Below are 20,709 nucleotides of genomic sequence, written 5' to 3'. Positions count from 1 at the left end.
CCTACAAATGAATTTCTCAAGTGTTTCTAAATATTTGACTTCAAGGGTGGGGGGGAGAATACATTTCCATTTAAAACAATCTTTCACCTCTAGCTATGCAAATTTTCTTTGTTTGCTTAACCAATTCACATACCACTAGCCAGCGTTTAATTGGGTCTTTATTTAACATCACTAACCATGTGAGCTGAACAACCAAAGTCTGAAAGTTTCAGATAATGATCTCATTAATAGCAACAAATTGGTTCAAAGATGAAATATGTATCAATACATCTAAGAACCCTTTAAAGTTCCACACTTCAGAACTAAAGGAGGAGTGTAATTACTTCCTCCGGCGTTCACACTGTATGCTTGACACTTACAAACAGACGGGCTGTAATGCTGCATGAATAAACAAGATACTAAAAGTAGTGAACAACACTTCACAGCCACATATTGTTTCCACAACTTTCACAGACGAAGATGTCAAAAGAAAAAAGAAAAAGGATCTCTCTTCTTTCAGTGCACAGTGATGACCTTGGGAAAGTTATTTAAGCCTAAAATGCACAAAGAGAGAATCAACACTCTTAGTGACTAATCCCAAGATTGTGGGTCTTTCTCACTCTCCTCTCTTTCGCGCACACACACACTCACTCTCCTCTCTCTTTTACACACACACACACACACACACACACACACACACCCCTGTGGGTCTTTCTCACTCTCCTCTCTCTTTCGCGCACACACACACTCACTCTCCTCTCTTTTACACACACACACACACACACACACACCCTGTGGGTCTTTCTCACTCTCCTCTTTCGCGCACACACACACTCACTCTCCTCTCTCTTTTACACACACACACACACACACACACCCCTTCTTTACCAGGCCTCTTCCACCCCAACCCATGCAGATGAATGAACAGGTATTCTAATTAGAGGTATCTGGGCAAACCAGACTGTGATAAGGTATCTACTCTATAAACAGACACAGACACATACTTTCATTGGATACAATACAGAAGGGGAAAAAAAAATCAGTGATACAAACCAATTTCCTATCTTAGAATTCTTAAAGGAAAGAGTCTCTCAGACAGGTTCTTTTCTCCCCTAAAGCATGAAAAACAGTGCTACAGAATCCCCCAGCAACAAAACTAGTGCTGTAAGTGCTATGATTTAGGTTTAGTTAAAGGAAAATAAACTCCACTCTGAAGACCATAAAATATTAAATAGCAAATTATGCAAGAGTTTTTTTTTTTTTAAGATAGTAAATAGAAGGAGGCTTGAAAAGTTCAACAAGGACACTTAGAAAATCTGATTCCTCTGAAGCTGAAGAAACAACCAAGTTGTTTCTTCTACACTCTCATTTCTCACGCAAGATGTGACATTCTCTCTCGGCAGTCCTAAAACATCAGCTTCCCTTACAAAAACCTTCTTCGGGGCTGACAGGGGCCACATTAGTTCCTCCACTCAGGAGTATTCCAAGAACTAATAAAAGCATGCCAGCCTCTGTACACACACAGCCCTGGAAGCCACGCTGAGCTCCTTCTGTGCACACAGGTTCAGCAAGTAGGCCTCACAATAAAGTTATCAAAGATGTGGAGAACACTAAGAAATGACTACTCATACAGCTCAGACAAACTCACCAGTGTTACTGCAGTTATAAGGGAATTAGGATACTTATTAGTGATTGCTTAACAGGTAAACTTATTAAATACCATTTAAGTCATTTTTCTTTACTTAGCAGTTGTTGACTTTTTTTTTGGCAAGGCTAATGGACTACAAAGGAGTTTGATAAGCACTTCAAAAACTTTCAAAAGAGAATAGATTCCTTCTGCCAAATTCACACAGTATCTCCCCACTCGCAAGGATAAAATAGTTACAAATGGTGTGTTTAAACTGCTAATTTTGTATTAAATGGCGAACCCAAGATTATCTCCAAAGCACTGCACTACTCATAATGGATAGCTTGCCAGACAACCTACCAGGGAGAAAGAGTACAAGTTAAAACACTGCAGATAAAAATCGCAAACTTCAAAAGTCTCCTTCAAAAAGTGAAGTGCCATGATTAAAACATCTTTTCTCTTAGAAAGCTGTAAATCAAACATTTTCTACAGGCATCAGGCCACAGTGAAAGCCTCAAAGAGAAACAAGAAGTCACAAGGAGCAGGCATTAAGATTCAAACTGTGCTTGAAGGTTGCAACTGAAAGAAAGGCTGCAGGAATCTTCAGCAGACCTTGGTCTCTAAAGCTTATAAATTAAAGACTATAATTATAACATTATCCCCCTAAAAAGTCCAAAAGCTTTTAACATATGTGTAGTCACAGAACTCAGACAACCTGTGTTTCCCCCCTTCTATCTGTCCTGCAGAAGTCTGAGACGGCGACCTAAGGACACACCTCTAAGGGCCAAGCCGTACCGCCCCCTGCCCTAACCCTGCAGTTTTCAGTCTGCACCAGGGGAGGGGAAATGAAAGGCTGCTTGCAGTTAATTCCATTCAGTCCCCCGCTCTTCATTCATAACTCATCCAAGAGTAAAGCGCACAAGGCCTCAAAGCTTGGAGCCCCTGCAGCCTTCCCCTCACCCGCAAAAGGTTCAAAGACAAGCCAACCACTTCAAATCACTCCCATCCCAAGCACGCATATTCACCGCGTAAGTGCGCTGGCTGTCTACTAAGTCGATAAAATCACAGCCAAGGAGCAGAAAGGCATCTACCCAGTTCACCATCTGCAGAGGCTTGGGCTGAGTCCCTCCTCCACAGAGCGGGGGTCTGCTCAAAGCTCGCTCTCCACCCCCCCTCCCCGCCGCCCCACTCCGCCAGCTTCCTTTGGAATGCACACCCCTTTCATTCGTAGCAAGGTGGAGGCCCTGTCAGCGAGCGACCCTTCTTCCGAGGTGCAGGCCCTCTGCACCAGTCCTTGGCCGAGGAGCGGGCAGGCTGCCTCCCTCCCACCCTCTCTGTAATCTGAGGCACGCAGCGAGAGCTGCTGCTCCGGCCACTCCGGGGCACCCGCGATCCCCACTCCGCCAGCTCCCGCTGCCTCTCCTGCGGCTGCTGGTCCCGCGCCTCCGCGGGAGGGTGGGCGCCCAGGTGAGGCTGGCGGCAGGTTCCGGGGGAGCCCCTCGAACAAGCCTGGCTGCTCCCTCAAAGAACCTGCACGGGTGGGAAAGCACAGCCTGCGGTCTGGAACCAGCCACCTCATCCTTCATCACTTGTCTCGCCGAAGTTGGCATTCAACAGGTAGTTCCCGGGACTTCCACCTGAGGTAAAAGCGAGCGCTCCGACAGCCTGAGAGGGCTGCCTCAGCGAGGGCGCCCGGACCCGGGGTCTCCCCTCCCGCGACCCACGGGAGGCCGAGCCCCCACGTGCGCTCGCCCCCCACCCACGGCGGCGCCCTGGAGGCCGCGTCCCGCCCGCCCGCCCGCCCGCCTGAGAGGGATGCCGCCGGCCTCCTCACCGCCCCTCCCGCCCGCCCGCCCGCCAGCCCGCGGCGGGGTCGGCGGGCGCAGCCCCCGGAGCCATCTTGTGGCGGCGGCGGCGCGGGGCCCGGGCGGCGGGCAGCTACCTGCACGATTTCGCCCTCCGCGCTGAGCGTGGCCCCGGCCCGCGAGAAGCGGCCCGTGAGGCCGGTGGTGTAGGTGGTGTAGTCGCCGCTCGGGCTCGACTCGAACAGCACCACCTCCACGAACGCCGTCTCCTTGGCCCGCGCCGTGCCCGGCCCCGCGGCCGCGAGCAACAGCCCGAGCAGCAGCGGCAGCGGCGGCGGCGGCGGCAGGCGGCTGCCGCGGGGGCCGCGGGGGCGGCGGCGGAGGCGGCGGCGGCGGCGGCCCGGGGCCCCTGGGCGCCCGCCCGAGCGCGGCCTCATGGTCCTGCGGCGGGAGGGCGCGGAGGGCGGGCGCGGCCGGGCATAGTCGCGGGCCGGTGGAGGACCGAGCGCGGGCGGACGCCTCACAGCCCCATCGCGGCGGCGGCGGCGGCTTTGTGGGTCGCAGGCTCGGCTGGGCTCCCACGGCCGTCGCGCCGCGGCCCTTTCATCTGCTCCACGTGAGGGGTTATCCCCGCCCCGGCAACGTCGTGACCCGCTCTCCCCTCCCTCCCCGCGCTCGACCGCCGCGGCTGCCGGGGGGGCGGGGGAGCGGGTAGGCGGGACGGGCGCGCCTGCGGCGGGGGTGGAGCCGGACGGTGGGCTACGCCCCCACGATCGCCCCGCCCCCCGTGTTCGCCCCGCCCCATCGCCCGCGGTCTGCGCTCCTCCCCTTGCTGTCGCTCCGCCCATCGCCTACCGTCTTGCCCCGCCCCTTCGTTCTCGCTCCGCCCCCAGGCTCTAGCTCCGCCCCTTCTGTCGCGCTCCGCCCCCGCCGCGCCCCTCCCTCGGCGGCAGACATTTCTCCTCGCGGTTCCTTAAGTTCGGCGGGAGTGGAGACCGCATCCTGCTCCAGGGCAATGCGCGTCCTCTCTGGAGGCCCCGCGCCTCCTGGTCTCATGCAGAAGTCAGGTTCCTGTCCTTCCTTCCCGGCTGCCCGCGTCAATTCACAGTTCCTGGGAGCGGAGCCCCCGCACCCGGCTCTCAACCCCCACCCCCACCTCCAGGATCGAAAGGGAAAGGCTCTGGCGGTCTGGGGCAGTTTGCTGCTGGGCCATTCCGGGGCGTGTCGGGTTCTTGCACTGGTGTCGCTTAGACAGTTGTGTGTGTAAGGGAGGGAGGGGGCGGGAGTGAGAAAGCCATTAAGTCATTTGGACTCTGATGGAGATAATCTTTCTACAGCCCCCGAGGCTGTAACTGAAACATCCCCCTCGATGGAAGTTCTGAAACTTCGATTCTTTCCTGAGCAGGAAAATTCCAACGCCATCACACTTTGTGCGCGGAGGATAGCTACCATATTAACGTACCTAAGACATGAGCTCCAGGACTCAGGGGTTCTCAGTCACCCAGAAAAGAAACTTTGGATTTTCTTTGGAACATGCCTTTTTCTTCCTCATCTATTCCTCTGAGAATCGAACCTTCCTTCGAAATCCAGATTCAATTCCCACTTCCTCCATGGGAAGTTATTTTCTATCTCCCCTCACTGCCCAGCAGATTTTGGTGAAGTTTCATTACTCACTGAACACTTCATTTCTAGACAGATTTACTGCTGAGAGGTGAATCTTCTTCCTCTCTGACCAGAATGGCTTTGTTCAGATAGTGGCAAATATTTGATTGGGACGAGCTGCTGCTTCTACTTGCTACCACACCCAAAATATTAAAAAGGAAACTCATTGAGAATTGTCTTGGATAAATAATTTACCAAGTTTACAATTTAAAGTAGGGAGGAAAAGAAACCTTTCAAAACATGGAGTAGCAAATACACTTGAAAAAAAACCCCACAGGTCTGTGTTGCTGAATTTGGACCACCCAGAGCCACTGCTCAGGAGAGGGACAGGTGGGAAAGCAGGGTTCTGAAAATGATGGCATTTTAGTTTCTTCAGAACCAAGCTTCACCGGTGCTTACTGGACTGGGCAACATCAGGCCTGACAGCGGTCTCCCTCCAGTCCTTAACAGGGTGGTTAGTCACTGCAGCCCATCAGTTGATGAATGGATGAACAAATGTGATATATCCATACAGTGGCATATTAGCCTTCAAGGGATGAAGTACTGATGCGTGCTACAAGACAGATGAACCTTGGAAATAAGGTTTTTAAGTGAAAGAAGCCAGACACAAAGGACCGGATGAACCTTGGAAACAAGGTTTTCAGCTCTAAGTGAAAGAAGCCGGACACAAAGGACCACATGGTACGTGATCCTATTTATGTGAAATGTCCAGAATTGGCAAAATCTACAGAGACAGAAAGTAGCTTAGTGGTTTCCAGGAACTAGAGGGTAGATGGAAATGGGTAGCAACGGCTAATGGGTTTATTTTGGGGGTGATGAAAATGTTCTGGGATTAGGTAATTTTGTGATGGTTGCACAACTCTGTAAATGTATTGAAAGCTACTGAATTGCACACTTTTTTTTAATTGCATGCTTTAAAAGGGTGCATTTAATGGTATGTGCAGTATATCTCAGTACAGTTGTAAAATAAATATTACAAAATCATCAGTGGGTTTTTTTTTCATGCAAACATATATATAACACACAGGATACTGTGCAAAACTATTTTGTGTTCTTTGAAGTCTAAGTTCAAATCTCACACCCTCAGCAACACTTACTCAGGACACTCTGTTTAAAACAGCAGAGTGCTCCTGTCCCCCTCTCCCAATCTCCTTTGGTCTGCCCACCCCACCCCCACCCTTAGCACTTATCACCTCCTAACATACTAAATAATTTGCTGATTTATTTTTGTCTCTGCTTCATGCCCCATAACACACATGCCAGAGAGCAAACTCTATAATGGCTAGGATCTTGTCTTATTCACTGACTTAGGCTGAGGCTGCCTGGCCCAGAGTCGGCACTCAATATAAATATTTCTTGCATGAATTAATGACTAAATGAATGAGTGATAAGCTCACTGTTGTGTATCCCTCTCAGTTTGCAGATATGTGGGGCAGCTTGTTAACAGCTGTTTAGGAGCACTGGGCTTCATGGGACCAAAATAAATTCTGAACATGGAAAAGAGTAACAGTCGTTCCCTCAGGGACTGTGATTAAGATCCCGTCAAGGGTCAAAAAAGAAACCAGTTTAGATTTGATTTTAAATCTTCTTTTTAAAAGGTGTGGTTAATAAGTCACAGGTCAGCAACACAAAGGGGTGTGTGTGTGAGCGCGCGTGCACGTGCCAACTCACTTTAGTAGTGTCCAGCTCTGCAGCCCTATGGACTGTAGCCTGCCAGGCTCCTCTGTCCATGGGATTCTCCAGGCAAGAATACAGGAGTGGGTTGCCATTTCCTTCTCCAGGGCATCTTCCCGACCCAGAGATCGAACCCGCATCTCTCGTGTCTCTTGCATTGGCAATTGAGTTCTTTACCATTAGCACCATCTGGGAAGTAACATGATTCACCTCTCAGCAGTAAACCTGTCTAGAAATGAAGTGTTCAGTGAGTAATGAAATTTCACCAAAATCTGCTGGGCAGTGAGGGGAGATAGAAAATAACTTCAAATAAGAAGGAAGACTTGAAGGCCAGGAACAAGGGCTGATAGGAGGGAAGTGAAGCAATGCACATTCACTATCCAAGACTCGCAGTCACCCCGAGCTTAACTCATCTTGGTCGTCTCTCTCAGACACAGCTCAGACGAAAGCAGCAGAGCACGGGAGTGTCAGCATCAGCTAGAGCTGCCAGACCCTGAGCGAACCTCACTAACTCAGGCCAGAAACCACACAAAGCTTCAGGAAGCTTTCTGCCATCCGTGTTCTATTCACATGATCAAATAGTGGAGTTCACCGATGTGAGACCAGTAAAACCTATGCTTTAGTACCTAAAGACACTGTTATCTGTGCTAAATCAAAATAGACATGGATATTCACAGCCATATTGTTCTTGATAACAAAAGACAGCAAAGAGTCTATATGCCTAAAAGGGGATTCATTAAACATTATTTTATGATACCTCTATATAATATATAATGGAACACATAGAAATAGTCATTAAAAAGAATGCAATAAGGACTTCCCTGGTGGTCCAGTGGTCAAGAATCTGCCTTGCAGTGCAGGGGATGTGGGTTTGATCCCTGGTCAGGGAAGTAAGATCCCACATACCAGCGGAACAACTAAGCCTGCGCCCCACAACTACCGAAGCCTGCAAGCTCCGGAGCCCACGAGCCACAACCAGGGGGCCTGCGCACCTCAGCATAAGGTCCTGCATGACACAACAAGGACACCACGTCCACAACTAAGACCCACGGCAGCCAAAAGAATAAATAAGGCCTCAAGCAAAGGAGTGGAAAAGGAAAAAAAAAAAAAAGAATGAAGCAGCACTCTATGAACTTACACAGAATGATCTCCAATGTACACCAGTCAGTGAAAAAGACGTACAGATGGTATTCTACAATGGAGGGGAGTGACGAGGAGGGGACAGATCTGCGAAGGCTTGCAGACATGAACAATGTGTGGAAGGAGCTGCAAGAGATGAATGGTGGCCTCTGGGTAACTGGGAGGCAGGGAAAGGAGGGAGGTGTACCCTTACCTGTATACCTTTTGTGTATATTGAATTTGTTCCTGAGTGACTGATAGTATTATTATCTGACCTGTTAAAGGTGCTTCCTAGGTGGCGCTAGTGGTAAAGAACCCACCTGCCAATGCAGGAGAGCTAAGAGACATGGGTTCAATCCCTGGGTCCTGAAGATCCCCTGGAGGAGGGCAGGGCAACCCACTCCAGCGTTCTTGCTTGGAGAATCCCACGGACAGAGGAGCCTGGCAGGCTGCAGTCCATGGGGTAGCAAAGAGTCGGACACGACTGAAGCAGCTTAGCACAACAGCACAAGCATGATGAAGGGACAGTTGTGGAGCAGGAAACAGCACCCACTCCAGTGTTCTTGCCTGGAGAATGCAGGGAAGGGAGCCTGGTGGGCTGCCGCCTATGGGGTCGCACAGAGTCGGACACGACTGATGTAACTTAGCAGCAGCAGCATGCAAGAATTATTTCCTTTTAGTAACCTGTGCGGCAATCATAGTATTATTTAAGTTGCTAAAAGTATCTCTGGTAGTTCCTAGCACCCTTCTGAATGAATAGATGAAACTCCATAAGTGACCATTCAGCAATACAGGTTAATATTTGGAAATTTATACTATGAAACACTTTCACAAGAAAATTTTAAGTGGCATCCAAAAATCGACAGCAAACTGGCACTCGTGATGGACTTGAGACACGGCCACTGACAGTAGAACTGTTTGGTTCTCCTTTTGTTGTCTGCCTGCTTTAGGACGGAGTTTGAGCGCAATAAGTTCACAGGTTAAATCTTCCATTACTTGGGCTCTAATTCAAAGTACAATAAATTTTTCCTAAAATGTCAAAAAAAAAGGGGGGGGGAGTTAGAGAAGTCACACAAGATTACAATCAAGCCCACTTTCCTTCACCAGGTAAACTTAAGAGTTTGAATTTCATCTTGTTTCTTTAAGGAGATTCAAACTGAAGACGTGCTAGCGTTCTTCCACAGCCTTTATGTCTATTTCTGGAAACTTTTAATTTATTGTATTTAAAGATCATATAATTCTCTTGAAAGGTACAATAGATGTTACACAGACAAGTAGCGGCAGTTCTTTCAAAACTCTTAGAAGTGTCTCTTCTGCCTTTGAAGTGCACCATCAATCTCCATCTACTTTGAGCCTCGAGGCGGAAGGCCAGGCTGGCCCCGATTCATCAGTGGTTGAAACCCTGCTTCAACCCGTCCCTGATGTGCAGTGGCCACCCAACCAGGAGTCACAAACTCAAACAACGCTCCAGGGGCCAGGGAGGGAATGTCACTGAGTGAGGTGGGCCAGGTGTGAGCAAAAATAACCAGCAAGTAAGAAGGTAAATGGGCTTCCCTGGTGGCTCAGACAGTAAAGAATCTGCCTGCAATGCAGGAGACGTAGGTTCAATCCCTGGGTGAGGAAGATCGCCTAGAGGAGGGCATGGCAACCCACTCCAGTATTCTTGCCCGGAGAATCCCCACGGACAGAGGAGCCTTGGAGGGCTGCAGTCCATCGGGTTGCAAAGAGTCGGACATGACTGAGTGGCTAAGCACACAAGAATGTAAATGGCAGAGGGGCCTCAAACAGGAACACCCTTGGGAGCGGTGGCCTAGGAACACAAGGTAGGTCTGGGCCACTCCCAAGCATCATCGCTCTGGGGTACATGGGCCCAGGGTTCACAGATCTTCTGAGTTGTAAGAAAGAAACAAAATTCCAAATGTGTCTGTAGTGTCTGTTGGTTTTAAAATGTTTACAATAGATTTAAAATATTTATATTGCTGTGTGAGGCCAAATAAATACACCTCCAGGTCCCAAAATAAATACATTTGGGGCCCAAAAGACAACGGAGAGAAGAGTGACAAAGCAAATGTTGATTGGACCAGGTTGTAAAACTCTTGCTTCTCACTATTGAGACAGAGAAAGAAGAAGAAACGCAGAATCTGAGAAGTGTAGATGCTGCACTGTATAGTGATAGCTGAGCTTCCCTGGTGGCTCAGACAGTAAAGAGTCTGCCTGCAACACAGGAAGCCGGGTTTTGATCCCTGGGTTGAGAAGATTCTCTGGAGGCAGGCGTGGCAACTCACCCCAGTATTCTTGCCTGGAGAATCCCATGCACAGAGGAGCCTGGCAGCTACAGTCCATACAGTCACAAAGAGCCAGACACAACTAAGTCACTATCATACACACGCATACACACACACAGATAGCTGTATGTGTGGGCTGCACCTTGGACCACAAGAGGAACCTCTTTTCAGGATGCCATATCTCATTGAGGTGGAAATGTAATCATATACCTACTTGACCAAGAAAGACTGATAGTGGATAAGGGGGTCATTAGATCATCGAAAGATAGACGAGTGGACTTATGGTCAGATAGTCTTTTTTTTTTTTTCCTGTAAAACAAACATATATACTCCAGGAATGTACAGAAGAAACTGTTATCCAGATTTGTTTGAATAAAGGAAAAAATTTTAAGCCTGAGATGGGAGAGAGGCATATTGACTCCTTTTTCTTATGATACCAGAAATCCAACTCAAACTGCCTTAAGATTAAAAAAAAAAGTTGGGGGGTGGGGTAGGGGTTAATGATTCACACAACCGCAAGGACCAGAAATAACTTTGATTTCAGACCCAGCTGGGTCCAGCGGCTCAAAGGATGTTAACAGGTGCCTTCTCTCTCCTGCTCTCAGCTCTGCTTTCTTCTATGACATCATTTTCCCTGGTTTCTCCAGGCTCACATCACCCACTTTGCCAACACTCCAAGTGCAGACAGAGCTTCTTTAGTCTAGGTTCCAACACTAATCATGGGTTGACTTTCATTGGCCAGAGCTAGTTTACATGCACCTCAGTGAACCAATCACTATGCCCAGGGGGATGGACTACACGGATTGACTAGGTCTGGTTCAAGGTGTTCTTCTCTGGACCTGGAGATGAGAGTCAGTCCCTTCCAACCACGTAGACTGAGATTGGTTGACGACTGGAAGGGGAAGGAATGCTGGGCAGACAAGACTCACAAAAGCAAAACTAGATGCTATAGTCACCTCCTCCTTCCCCTGCTCCCTACCTTGTGTGGACAGGTGTTTTCCTGGTACTTAAAGCAGAATGAAGGACAGAAATGGTATGGACCTAACAGAAGCAGAAGATATTAAGAAGAGGTGGCAAGAATACACAGAAGATCTGTACAAAAAAGATCTTCACAACCAAGATAATCCCGATGTGTGATCACTCATCTAGAGCCAGACATCCTGGAATGTGAAGTCAAGTGGGCCCTAGGAAGCATCACTACGAACAAAGCTAGTGGAGGTGATGGAATTCCAGTTGAGCTATTTCAAATCCTGGAAGATGATGCTATAAAAGTGCTCCACTCAATATGCCAGCAAATTTGGAAAACTCAGCAGTGGCCACAGGACTGGAAAAGGTCAGTTTTCATTCCAATCTCAAAGGTAATGCCAAAGAATCCTCAAACTACCACACAATTGCACTCATCTCACACACTAGTAAAGTAATGCTCAAAATCCTCCAAGCCAGGCTTCATCAATATGTGAACCATGAACTTCCAGATGTTCAAGCCAGTTTTAGAAAAGGCAGAGGAACCAGAGATCAAATTGCCAACATCCGCTGGATCGTCAAAAAAGCAAGAGTTCCAGAAAAACATCTATTTCTGCTTTATTGCCTAGGCCAAAGCCTTTGACTGTGTGGATCACAATAAACTGTGGAAAATTCTGAATGAGATGGAATACCAGACCACCCGACCTGCCTCTTGAGAAACCTGTGTGCAGGTAAGGAAGCAACAGTTAGAACTGGACATGGAACAAGACTGGCTCCACACAGGAAAAGAAGTACTTCAAGGCTGTATATTGTCACCCTGCTTATTTAACTTCTATGCAGAGTACATCATGAGAAACACTGGGCTGCAGGAAGCACAAGCTGGAGTCAAGATTGCCGGGAGAAACATCAATAACCTCAGATATGCAGATGACACCACCCTTATGGCAGAAAGTGAAGAGGAACTAAAGAGCCTCTTGATGAAGGTGAAAGTGGAGAGTGAAAAAGTTGGCTTAAAGCTCAATATTCAGAAAACAAAGATCATGGCATCTGGTCCCATCACTTCATGGAAAATAGATGGGGAAACAGTGTCAGACTTTATTTTTGGGGGCTCCAAAATCACTGCAGATGGTGACTGCAGCCATGAAATTAAAAAACGCTTACTCCTTGGAAGGAAAGTTATGACCAACTTAGCATATTAAAAAGCAGAGATATTACTTTGTCAACAAAGGTCTGTCTAGTCAAGGCTATGGTTTTTTCAGTGGTCATGTATGGATGTGAGAGTTGGATTATAAAGAAAGCTGAGTGCCAAAGAATTGATGCTTTTGAACTGTGGTGTTGGAGAAGACGATTGAGAGTCCCTGGGATGCAAGGCGATCCAACAAGTCCATTCTGAAGGAGATCAGCCCTGGGTGTTCACTGGAAGGTCTGATGTTGAAGCTGAAACTCCAATACTTTGGCCACCTGATGTGAAGAGCTGACTTATTTGAAAAGACCCTGATGCTGGGAAAGATTGAGGGCAGGAGGAGAAGGGGATGACAGAGGATGAGATGGCTGGATGGCATCACCGACTCAATGGACATGAGTTTGGCTAAACTCCAGGAGTTGGTGATGGATGGGGAGGCCTGGCGTGCTGCAGTCCATGGGGTCGCAAAGAGTTGGACACAACTGAGCGACTGAACTGAACTGAAAGCAGATCCCTTTAGAGTTTCCATCACATTGACAACATTGGTCCATTTCCTCCTACTGTTCCCTTCTACTGGACCATTTAACTCCTTGAGGACAATGACTACACCTTTCACTTAGCCAGTGATTCCTGCCAAAATGCTTTATGTACAGTTGACGCATGATAAAGATTTGCTAAAACGAATGAATGGCTCTTCATTCTATGCCAATATTAAGTCTTGACATTCAGATCATCCTTCCTGCCTCTCCTGCACGTTCCACAGCCTATTGGTCAGCATCCACCTGTAAGCTACTGGCATCCAGCCAGCCAGCTACTCTCTTGGGCAGGTTGGCCTCCATCTACATTCAAAGCATTCATCATGGAGGAGTCTGGAAAGGTTGATCACCCAGTTTTCTGATCACAAGACCTTTCAGTTGAAATGTCTGTCACAGAAAGCTTGTGACTAGGCTGCTCAGCTTCTCATCTCCACTCACTTGAGACTCTGTTTGAACAAAACCACCCTGTCTTGTGGGCTTCCCTGGTGACTCACTCAGTGAAGAATCCGCCTGCAATGCAGGAGACCACCTGCAGTGCAGGAGACCCAAGTTCAATGCCTGGGTTGGGAAGATCCCCTGGAGGAGGGCATGGCAACCCATTCCAGTATTCTTGCCTGGAGAATTCCATCTACATAGGACTGGCAGGCTACAGTCCATGGGGTCACAAAAGACCTGGCCACGACTTGGTGACTAAACCATCATCACCACCCTCCCTTGTAATAGTTGGTTCCCCGGCTGAAGTCAGGACAAGGTGTTAGTGAGCTCACGGGCAGTGTTGGATCTGGGAGGGCTGGGGAGACTGCTTCCTACCATGTGAGATGATAACAGCATCTTCTGTTTGCTAAGCATTTGTTATGTGCCAGGCTTTGTGCCAAGGACTTTGCACATGTTATCACCTTTGATGGCTCCGTGGGAACCACAGCATCCCCACTTAGCGGTGAGGGAGTGGCGTGCCTGCCTGAGGTCGCAGAGGTAATAAACGGTGAAGCCAGGACTGGACCCAACTCTGATGCCCTCACTCTTGCTCTTAACCCCCAAATAGAGGGAGGAATAACATTAATACTCAATTAGAAATACAGTTGGGAGATTATGTAATCTTGGAAAAAGAGAAGAGGACAGTGGCTTCCTAAAGGCTTTGCTGGTCACGACTCCTGTCTGTTAAGAGGCCCAGCTCTGCTTACTGTTCTTAGGCTCCTAAACATACCCCAAACCTGAAATTCATTCCCCTTTTGGCTAGAGCCAGCTGTTTCCCCATCACTGACAAGCTGTGTGGCCAGGCCAAGTTCTCTCCCTCTCTGGACTTGGGTCTCCTGGTCTGCGGGATGTGGCTGGGCTCACTGCCTCAGAGGGTCGGCATGAGCATTAGATGAGAACATGACGACTCGCGGAGGGCCCCGTGGTGGTGCATGGGCGCCCTCAGTGGCCGTGAGTGGAGGGCCATGTGATGCACGCGCCCACGGTGGCCGTGAGCTCTGGCGCCCCAGCTCTGAGCCGACGGTCAGCTGACTGTCCGTGCCTCAGTCCACACAGCACCCACTCTGGGTCTCCTTGGTGGAGAAGATGCTCAGCAAACACTTGCAACAGGCTGTGGGACCCTTGAGTGGCAGACTCCCCTGATAAGCGGGACTTCTTCATGTCCAGGCGGCTCTAGGGTGGCTGACACCCCTGTTTGTTTCTTCAGTGAGTTAATGATTTACCTGCAGTGTTTAGTTCTGTTTAAACAGACATGACCCTGTCGGTGCCCTAGGCTCTGTTTCCACCCAAGTGGCCCAGGGATCAAAGAAGCTCAGAGACACAGGAAGCCGCCCACTGTCCCCATCCTGGAACTGCCCTTTAGCCTGCAGGCATGCACCCCTGCACTGCCGCAGGGCTGGGGTTAGACCTTACCCATCCTGCTGTTGGCCACACACTGCTTAGCCCTTAGTCTCTCTTTGAGACCCGTCTGAGGCTCTCCAGCCGCTGCCGTGGCTCAGATATCCACTGCCTCACTGCCCGGGGCTCCCTGGGCCTCCCAGGGATCCCTGCTGCCTCTCTCCTTTGTAGATGAGGTATCGCAAGGGGTCTGGAGTGGATTCATCCATTTTATCGGGAGTCAGGGGTCCTTTCACCGTGGCCCTGTCGCTTACGCCCTCTCTATGGTCATCATCCCCCTTCCTAGACATGAGGGAGTGGACTTACCTCCTGGCTGGGAGTTTCAGACAGGCTGCATTCCACCGCCCACCTCTCCAGTCCCCCAGTCTAGGCTCCCTGTCCATCAGCTTCTCTGGTTCTCCCTAAGTCCAGCTTCCCATCCGTATGAATCTCCTAGGGCTGCCGGGACAAATTTCCACATACTCAGGGGGCTCATCACAAAAGAAATACAGTTTCTCACGGTTCTGGAGGTCAGATGTCTGAAACTGACGTGTTCCCAGGACCATGTGCCCTCCAAAGACTCTCGGGGAAGTATGCTTCCCCAGCTCACCAGGCTCTGGTGTCTGCCCAAGTTCCCTGGCTTGTGGCCACTTCACTCTGGCCCTGTTTCCGTTTTCACATCGCCTTCCTCTCTGTCTTTTCATCTTCTGTCTCTTAGAAGGAATCTGTCATTAGATTTAGGGTCCTGCAGGCAATCCTGGTGGCTCAGACAGCAAAGAATCTACCTGAAATGCAGGAGACCCAGGTTCAATCCCTGGATCAGGAAAATCCCCTGAAGAAGGGAATGGCTTACCCATTCCAGTATTCTTACCTGGAAAATTCCATGGACAGCAGAGCCTGTGGGCTACAGTCCATGGAGGTGAAAAGAGTTGGACACGATTGAGCAACTGATACTTCACTTCAGATAATTCAGGATGACCTCATCTTGAGATCTTTAATTATACTCCCAAAGACCCTTTTTCCAAATAAGACCATACTTACAGATCCTGGGTAGACATACTTTTTCAGGGAAAGTACCATTCAACCTACTACAACTAGTATTAACTGAGACCAGAAGAATATGGACTTGCTGGGTAGTAAGAACAAAACCAGTGAATGTCGAAAGTAATCGAGAGCCTGCTCCATGTTCTGACGCACAGAATGCTGAGAGGCAAGGGCAGGAACTTTGAGGCAGAGCTCATGAATGACCTTGCAGACTCAAACAAGGAATCTGGGGCCTCTTCTCGTGGCGTGGACAGTTATGGAGGGTTTTAAGGAGGGGAATGACATTAGCTGATTGTCATTGATTATTGAACATCTGGTTAACAGACAACCTGTTATCCAGAGAGAAAAGAGGGGAGGAAATCCCTGTACCACCATGTCCCCCCAAATCCATCTCAAGGAGATTAAATTGCTCAACTTGAAAAGCAAAACTTCAAAAGGCAAACATTGTTTCGACTTTGGAGTAGGAAAAGATATCTTAAACAAGTCACACCATAAAGGAAAAGAGAGACAAATTAAACTTTAATCTTCTGTTCAACAAAAGACACTATTAAAAAAGGAAGACACGAACCACAGATGGGAAGATTTTCACAACACGTCATCAATAAAGATCAGCATCGGGAAGACCTAAAGAGCATCTATGAACAAACAGGATAAAGATAAGCATCCAATAAGGGCTTTCCTGGTGGTCCAGTGGTAAGACTATGTGCTTCCGCCACAGGGGCCTCAGGTAGGTCAGGGAACAAAGTTTCCTGGTCAGGGAACAAAGTTCAACCACCCCTCAATCACATGCCTACATGTATATACTTGCAAAAAAAGTCTTGCTTATGCATACAAGGAGGTGAGTCCAAATGTTCAGAGAGCAATTGTTTGTAACAGAAAAAAAAAAAATTGGGGAGAAAATGACTATGATGAGAAGAATGGATAGATATTGTTCATTTACCATGAAACAGTATAGAGCAGGGGAAGTGAATGAACTAAGCTACATGCCTCAACTTGGTTGTTTTATAAATGCTAAGTAAAAAGGTAACGACACACTGCATGATTTCTTTTAAATAAGTTGTACAAACATGCAGAACAGTACTACTTTTTGGTAGGCCATACATATAGATACAATGTAAAGAAATCCAGAGGAATAACAGACATCAGGTTTGGGATAGGGTTCATGTGTGGGAGAGCTCACAGAGGGGATACTGTGTTTGGGGGAAGTTTTATTTCTTGAGCCACTTACGTGTGGAATCTAAAAACTACAACAAACTAGTGAATATGAAAAAAAAGAAGCAGACTCGCAGATATAGAAAAAAAAAGCCAGAGAGGGGAGGGAAGCAGGGAGGGGCAGTATATGGGTGGGGGAGGGGAGACAGATGCAAACTACTGGATGGGAGACAGATTATAGGGAGGCATTGTACAACAGAAGGAATATAGTCAATATTTTATAATAAATGTAAATGGAAAGTAACCTTTAAATACTGTACACAAATTTTTTAAATGTTGTTAAAGTACAAAGAAGAACATAAAATAAATATGTTCTCAGAAGGTCCCTGCAAAAATCCGTATCATGTTCCCTTGGAGTTGTATGGTGTATTTGCCCTTTGCAATGTATTTTCAGGTATGTGACCTGTCTGGTTTGACCTTCATAATAGGTAAAGCAGGTCTGATAATCCCCATTGTACTGGGGGGAGACTGAGGTTCTGAGACGTTTGGTCACTCGGCTAACAAAGGGTAGGGCCAGGAACAGAACTCAGGTCTCCTGACTTCTAGTCCAGTAACACTAACAGGACACGCTGACTTGAGCCTGTTTTTAAATGGATGGTGGCTACATCACACAATGGACCTATCTTTCAGGAATGAAGCCCGAATTCATCCCAGATTCCCTTAGAGGAACCTTATCTCTGTGCCTAAATGTAGTCACACTGTGTGCATGCGTGCGTGCTCAGTTGTTTCAGTCGTGTCTGACTCTTTGCCACCCTATGGGCCGCCAGACTGCTCTGTCCACAGTATTCTCCAGGCAAGAACACTGGAGTGGGTTGCCTCCTCTAGGGGATTTTCCAGACCCAAGGATCAAACCTGCAGCTCCTGCATTGCAGGCGGATTCTTTACCACTGAGCCACAGGGGAAGCCCTACACTGTGTACCTGGATGTGAAAATTCCAAGCAAAGTTCTGAAAGTCAAGGGCAAAGTTGAGTACACACTTTCCTACCTCTGAATGGCTTTGGAGCATGCTGACCATTGGAAGAGCTGGGCCTTCATCGTGGGTCTCCTTGCGTTCAGGCCCTGGCTCTCCTTCCGTATGCATGGCCCCCATGGACCTTCCCATCACATGCTGGTCTCATGTGATATCACAGCAAGACGGTGCTGCCAAACTGTTTTCTCTTCCAAACAAAATCTCAGTCTACATCTCAGTGCTCCTTCTTCTGGTGGTCCGTTAGTCGTTCACAGGGCCTTTATCACCCACCTGTCTTCCCTCCAACCACATGCAGGATTCACGAGAGACAGAAAAGTGATGGATCCAAGATTCACGGACGATTTTGCCCTGTTCCCCTTCACGGAGGTCTGAGTCTCTAGCCAGCCTGGTAGAAGGTTCGGGTTTGGGGGTTTAAGGTTTCAGAAGAGGTGGGGGAACTAAAGCAGAGAACGATCGTCTTTCTGCATCAACCCCTACATCTAACAGCCAGAGCTGTAATAGCAAAATGCGTTCCAATGTTCTGATCGCCCCCTAGTGCTAGAAACAAGAACAGCACACTACGGGGTTGATTGAATCAAAACCCTGCACATTCTAATAAAGACCCTAAATCCTATTGGATTAGGGAGGAAGTTGAGGAAGCGAAGGACTACGGAGGGAAAGGGAATCAGCAGGACATACGGCAACTTCATGGTGAAGGCAGGGCTAGAATCAGGTCCTAAACGTGGACCCCTGTATTCAGGACATATACCACAAACTGATAATCTAAGAAATACTTTTCTCAAAAAAACAATGACCCAATATAGTACATGCTACAAAACATAGACAAATTCATACAAGTTTTTTTCTTTTTTTTAGAATGCAAATTATATGAAGGCAGAGACTTGGCTGACGTACCCTGAGCGTTAATTAAGGGTGATGACAACGATGGTCGCCTTGCTACCTACCTGTGCTATGTGCCAGACGCTGAGCTTAGTAGCACTAGGCTGGTGACCACAGCCTTACCTTCCTTCTTTCCTTCACACAAGGTAGATGAGGAGCTGGGTTGAGATACAGTAGAAAGATGTGGAGAGCTTTCTGCGGGCCTTCAGAGGAGGAAGCAATTTCTGGGAGGAAGGAAAATCAGAGTGGAACCTTGTAGGTGACAGGAGGTTGAGGAGGGGAACGTGGGGAGGGCATCAGAGTCTGACGGAACAAGATTTCTTTACCTGCTTCTGGGACAGAAAGCTTGAAGTTGGCCTCTTGACTCTCTGTCAGCCTTCTCAAAATTCATCTACAGCTTCTGAAACCAAGAGCTAATGATATATTCTTGGGGCTCCCTGAGCGGTCTGTGATGATTTTCCTTCTAAATCTCAAGTCACAGAAAAATGTCAAGAAGAGTCTACACAGCTTTCATTTAGAATTGAAATTGTTAACCTTCTGCTCTATCGTTCTGTTTCACTTTTGCTGAACTATTTGAAAATACATTGTAGATGTGAAAACATTTTACTCCTCTACACTTAAAAATATATCTCCTAAGGACAAGGACATTTTCTTACATAATCACAATATTATGTTTATGACCTTTTTTTCCCCCACACTTAGCCATGGCTTTTTTTTTTTTTTTTTGGCCACATAGCAAGCAGCATCTTAGTTCCCTAGCCAGGGATCGAAACTGTGCCCCCTGCATTGGAAGCGTGGAGTCTTAACCACAGGATTGCCAGGGGAGTCCATGTTTATGATCACTTTACTATTCTGTTATAATAATATAAACTTAAAGTAAACAACTGAAGCGACTTAGCAGCAAAATAAACATATTCTGTATCATCCAGATGATGTCTTTCCATTACAGTAATACCAATAGGTTACATTATGCTACAGTAACAAACAGCCCCTAAACCTCAGTGTCTTGTAACAGAGTTATCTTTATTACTGTGTTATGCTACATACTCATTACATATTGGCTGGTGCTTTGCTCCATGTCACCTCCCTTCAAAAGCGAAGCATAATACCAAAGTAGCCCCAGATTTGAATATTACTGGTTGTCGTTACAGAGTGGAATAGAGCTCTGAAAACTCTCGAATCAACAATGAAATATTCTAGCCCAGTTTGCCACTCACGGCTCCATAGGTGGCAGAAGTCAGAGGCAGAACTGAGCCACTGCAGCCAGCACCATCTCTTTGTTTTGAGTGGTAATATAGTTCCAGCAAAACAACATCATCTGCAACATCCCTGGCCATCCGATGGTTAAGACTGCACACTTCCAGAGGGCACGGGTTCAGTCCCTTGCTGGGTAACTAAGATCCTGCATACCGTGTGGCCATTAAAAAAGAAAGAAAGAAAAACAACATCATCTGTCACATTAGATTGTTGACAACTGTAATTTTTATTTGCAAATGTGGTTTTATAGTTCTATAAGGTGCTTATACCTAATGTTATATCTCTACATTATAATAAAAGCACTTAGTGACTACTGTGGCAAGGAGAGGGTCAGGAAGAAGTGTTTTCCTTTTTTAAAAAAAGTCCATTTATACATTATCCAGGTTTAAGGAACAAAAGCCTCCAGGATAAAGCCCAAATCCCTAGGCAAGACTTCAAAGGCCCTTTGTGATCCCGTCCCTGAACATGTCTCCAGCCTCGTCATCTCTACAGCCCCCCTTTCTTGAGTCCCCTGAACCACTTGGAGCTCCCCAGCTTAACATATCTTGCTCTCTCAGGCCTTGAATAAACTAGGAATCGGTTTGGCTCCATATAACAGAAAGCTCAGCTTACAATGGCTTAGCCAAATAGAGGTCTTATTCTTCTCGTGTAACTGGAAGTCCG

The 20,709-nt window shown here is 47.6% G+C and overlaps 1 protein-coding gene across 2 annotated transcripts in view; it reads right to left on the bottom strand.

Moving 5' to 3' along the window:
* ZNRF3 (zinc and ring finger 3) overlaps positions 1-20,709 on the bottom strand; it is a 163,078-nt gene that overhangs the window by 137,249 nt on the left and 5,120 nt on the right. The window contains exon 1 of one of the 2 annotated variants that reach the window (XM_069557180.1): positions 3,549-4,183. The exons of the other annotated variant lie outside the window; for it this stretch is intronic. Within the exon in view, the coding sequence (XP_069413281.1) occupies positions 3,549-3,848 (300 nt within the window). The 5' untranslated portion in view covers positions 3,849-4,183. Of the gene's footprint in view, positions 1-3,548; positions 4,184-20,709 lie in introns of those variants that run through there. 2 annotated transcript variants of the gene reach the window in all.

This window comes from Ovis canadensis, chromosome 17 (assembly GCF_042477335.2).
Source record: "Ovis canadensis isolate MfBH-ARS-UI-01 breed Bighorn chromosome 17, ARS-UI_OviCan_v2, whole genome shotgun sequence".
In the NCBI taxonomy this organism is placed as follows: Eukaryota; Metazoa; Chordata; class Mammalia; order Artiodactyla; family Bovidae; genus Ovis; species Ovis canadensis.
The sequence above is the reverse complement of the archived record's forward strand: the minus strand, read 5'-3'. Positions and strand labels throughout refer to the sequence as shown.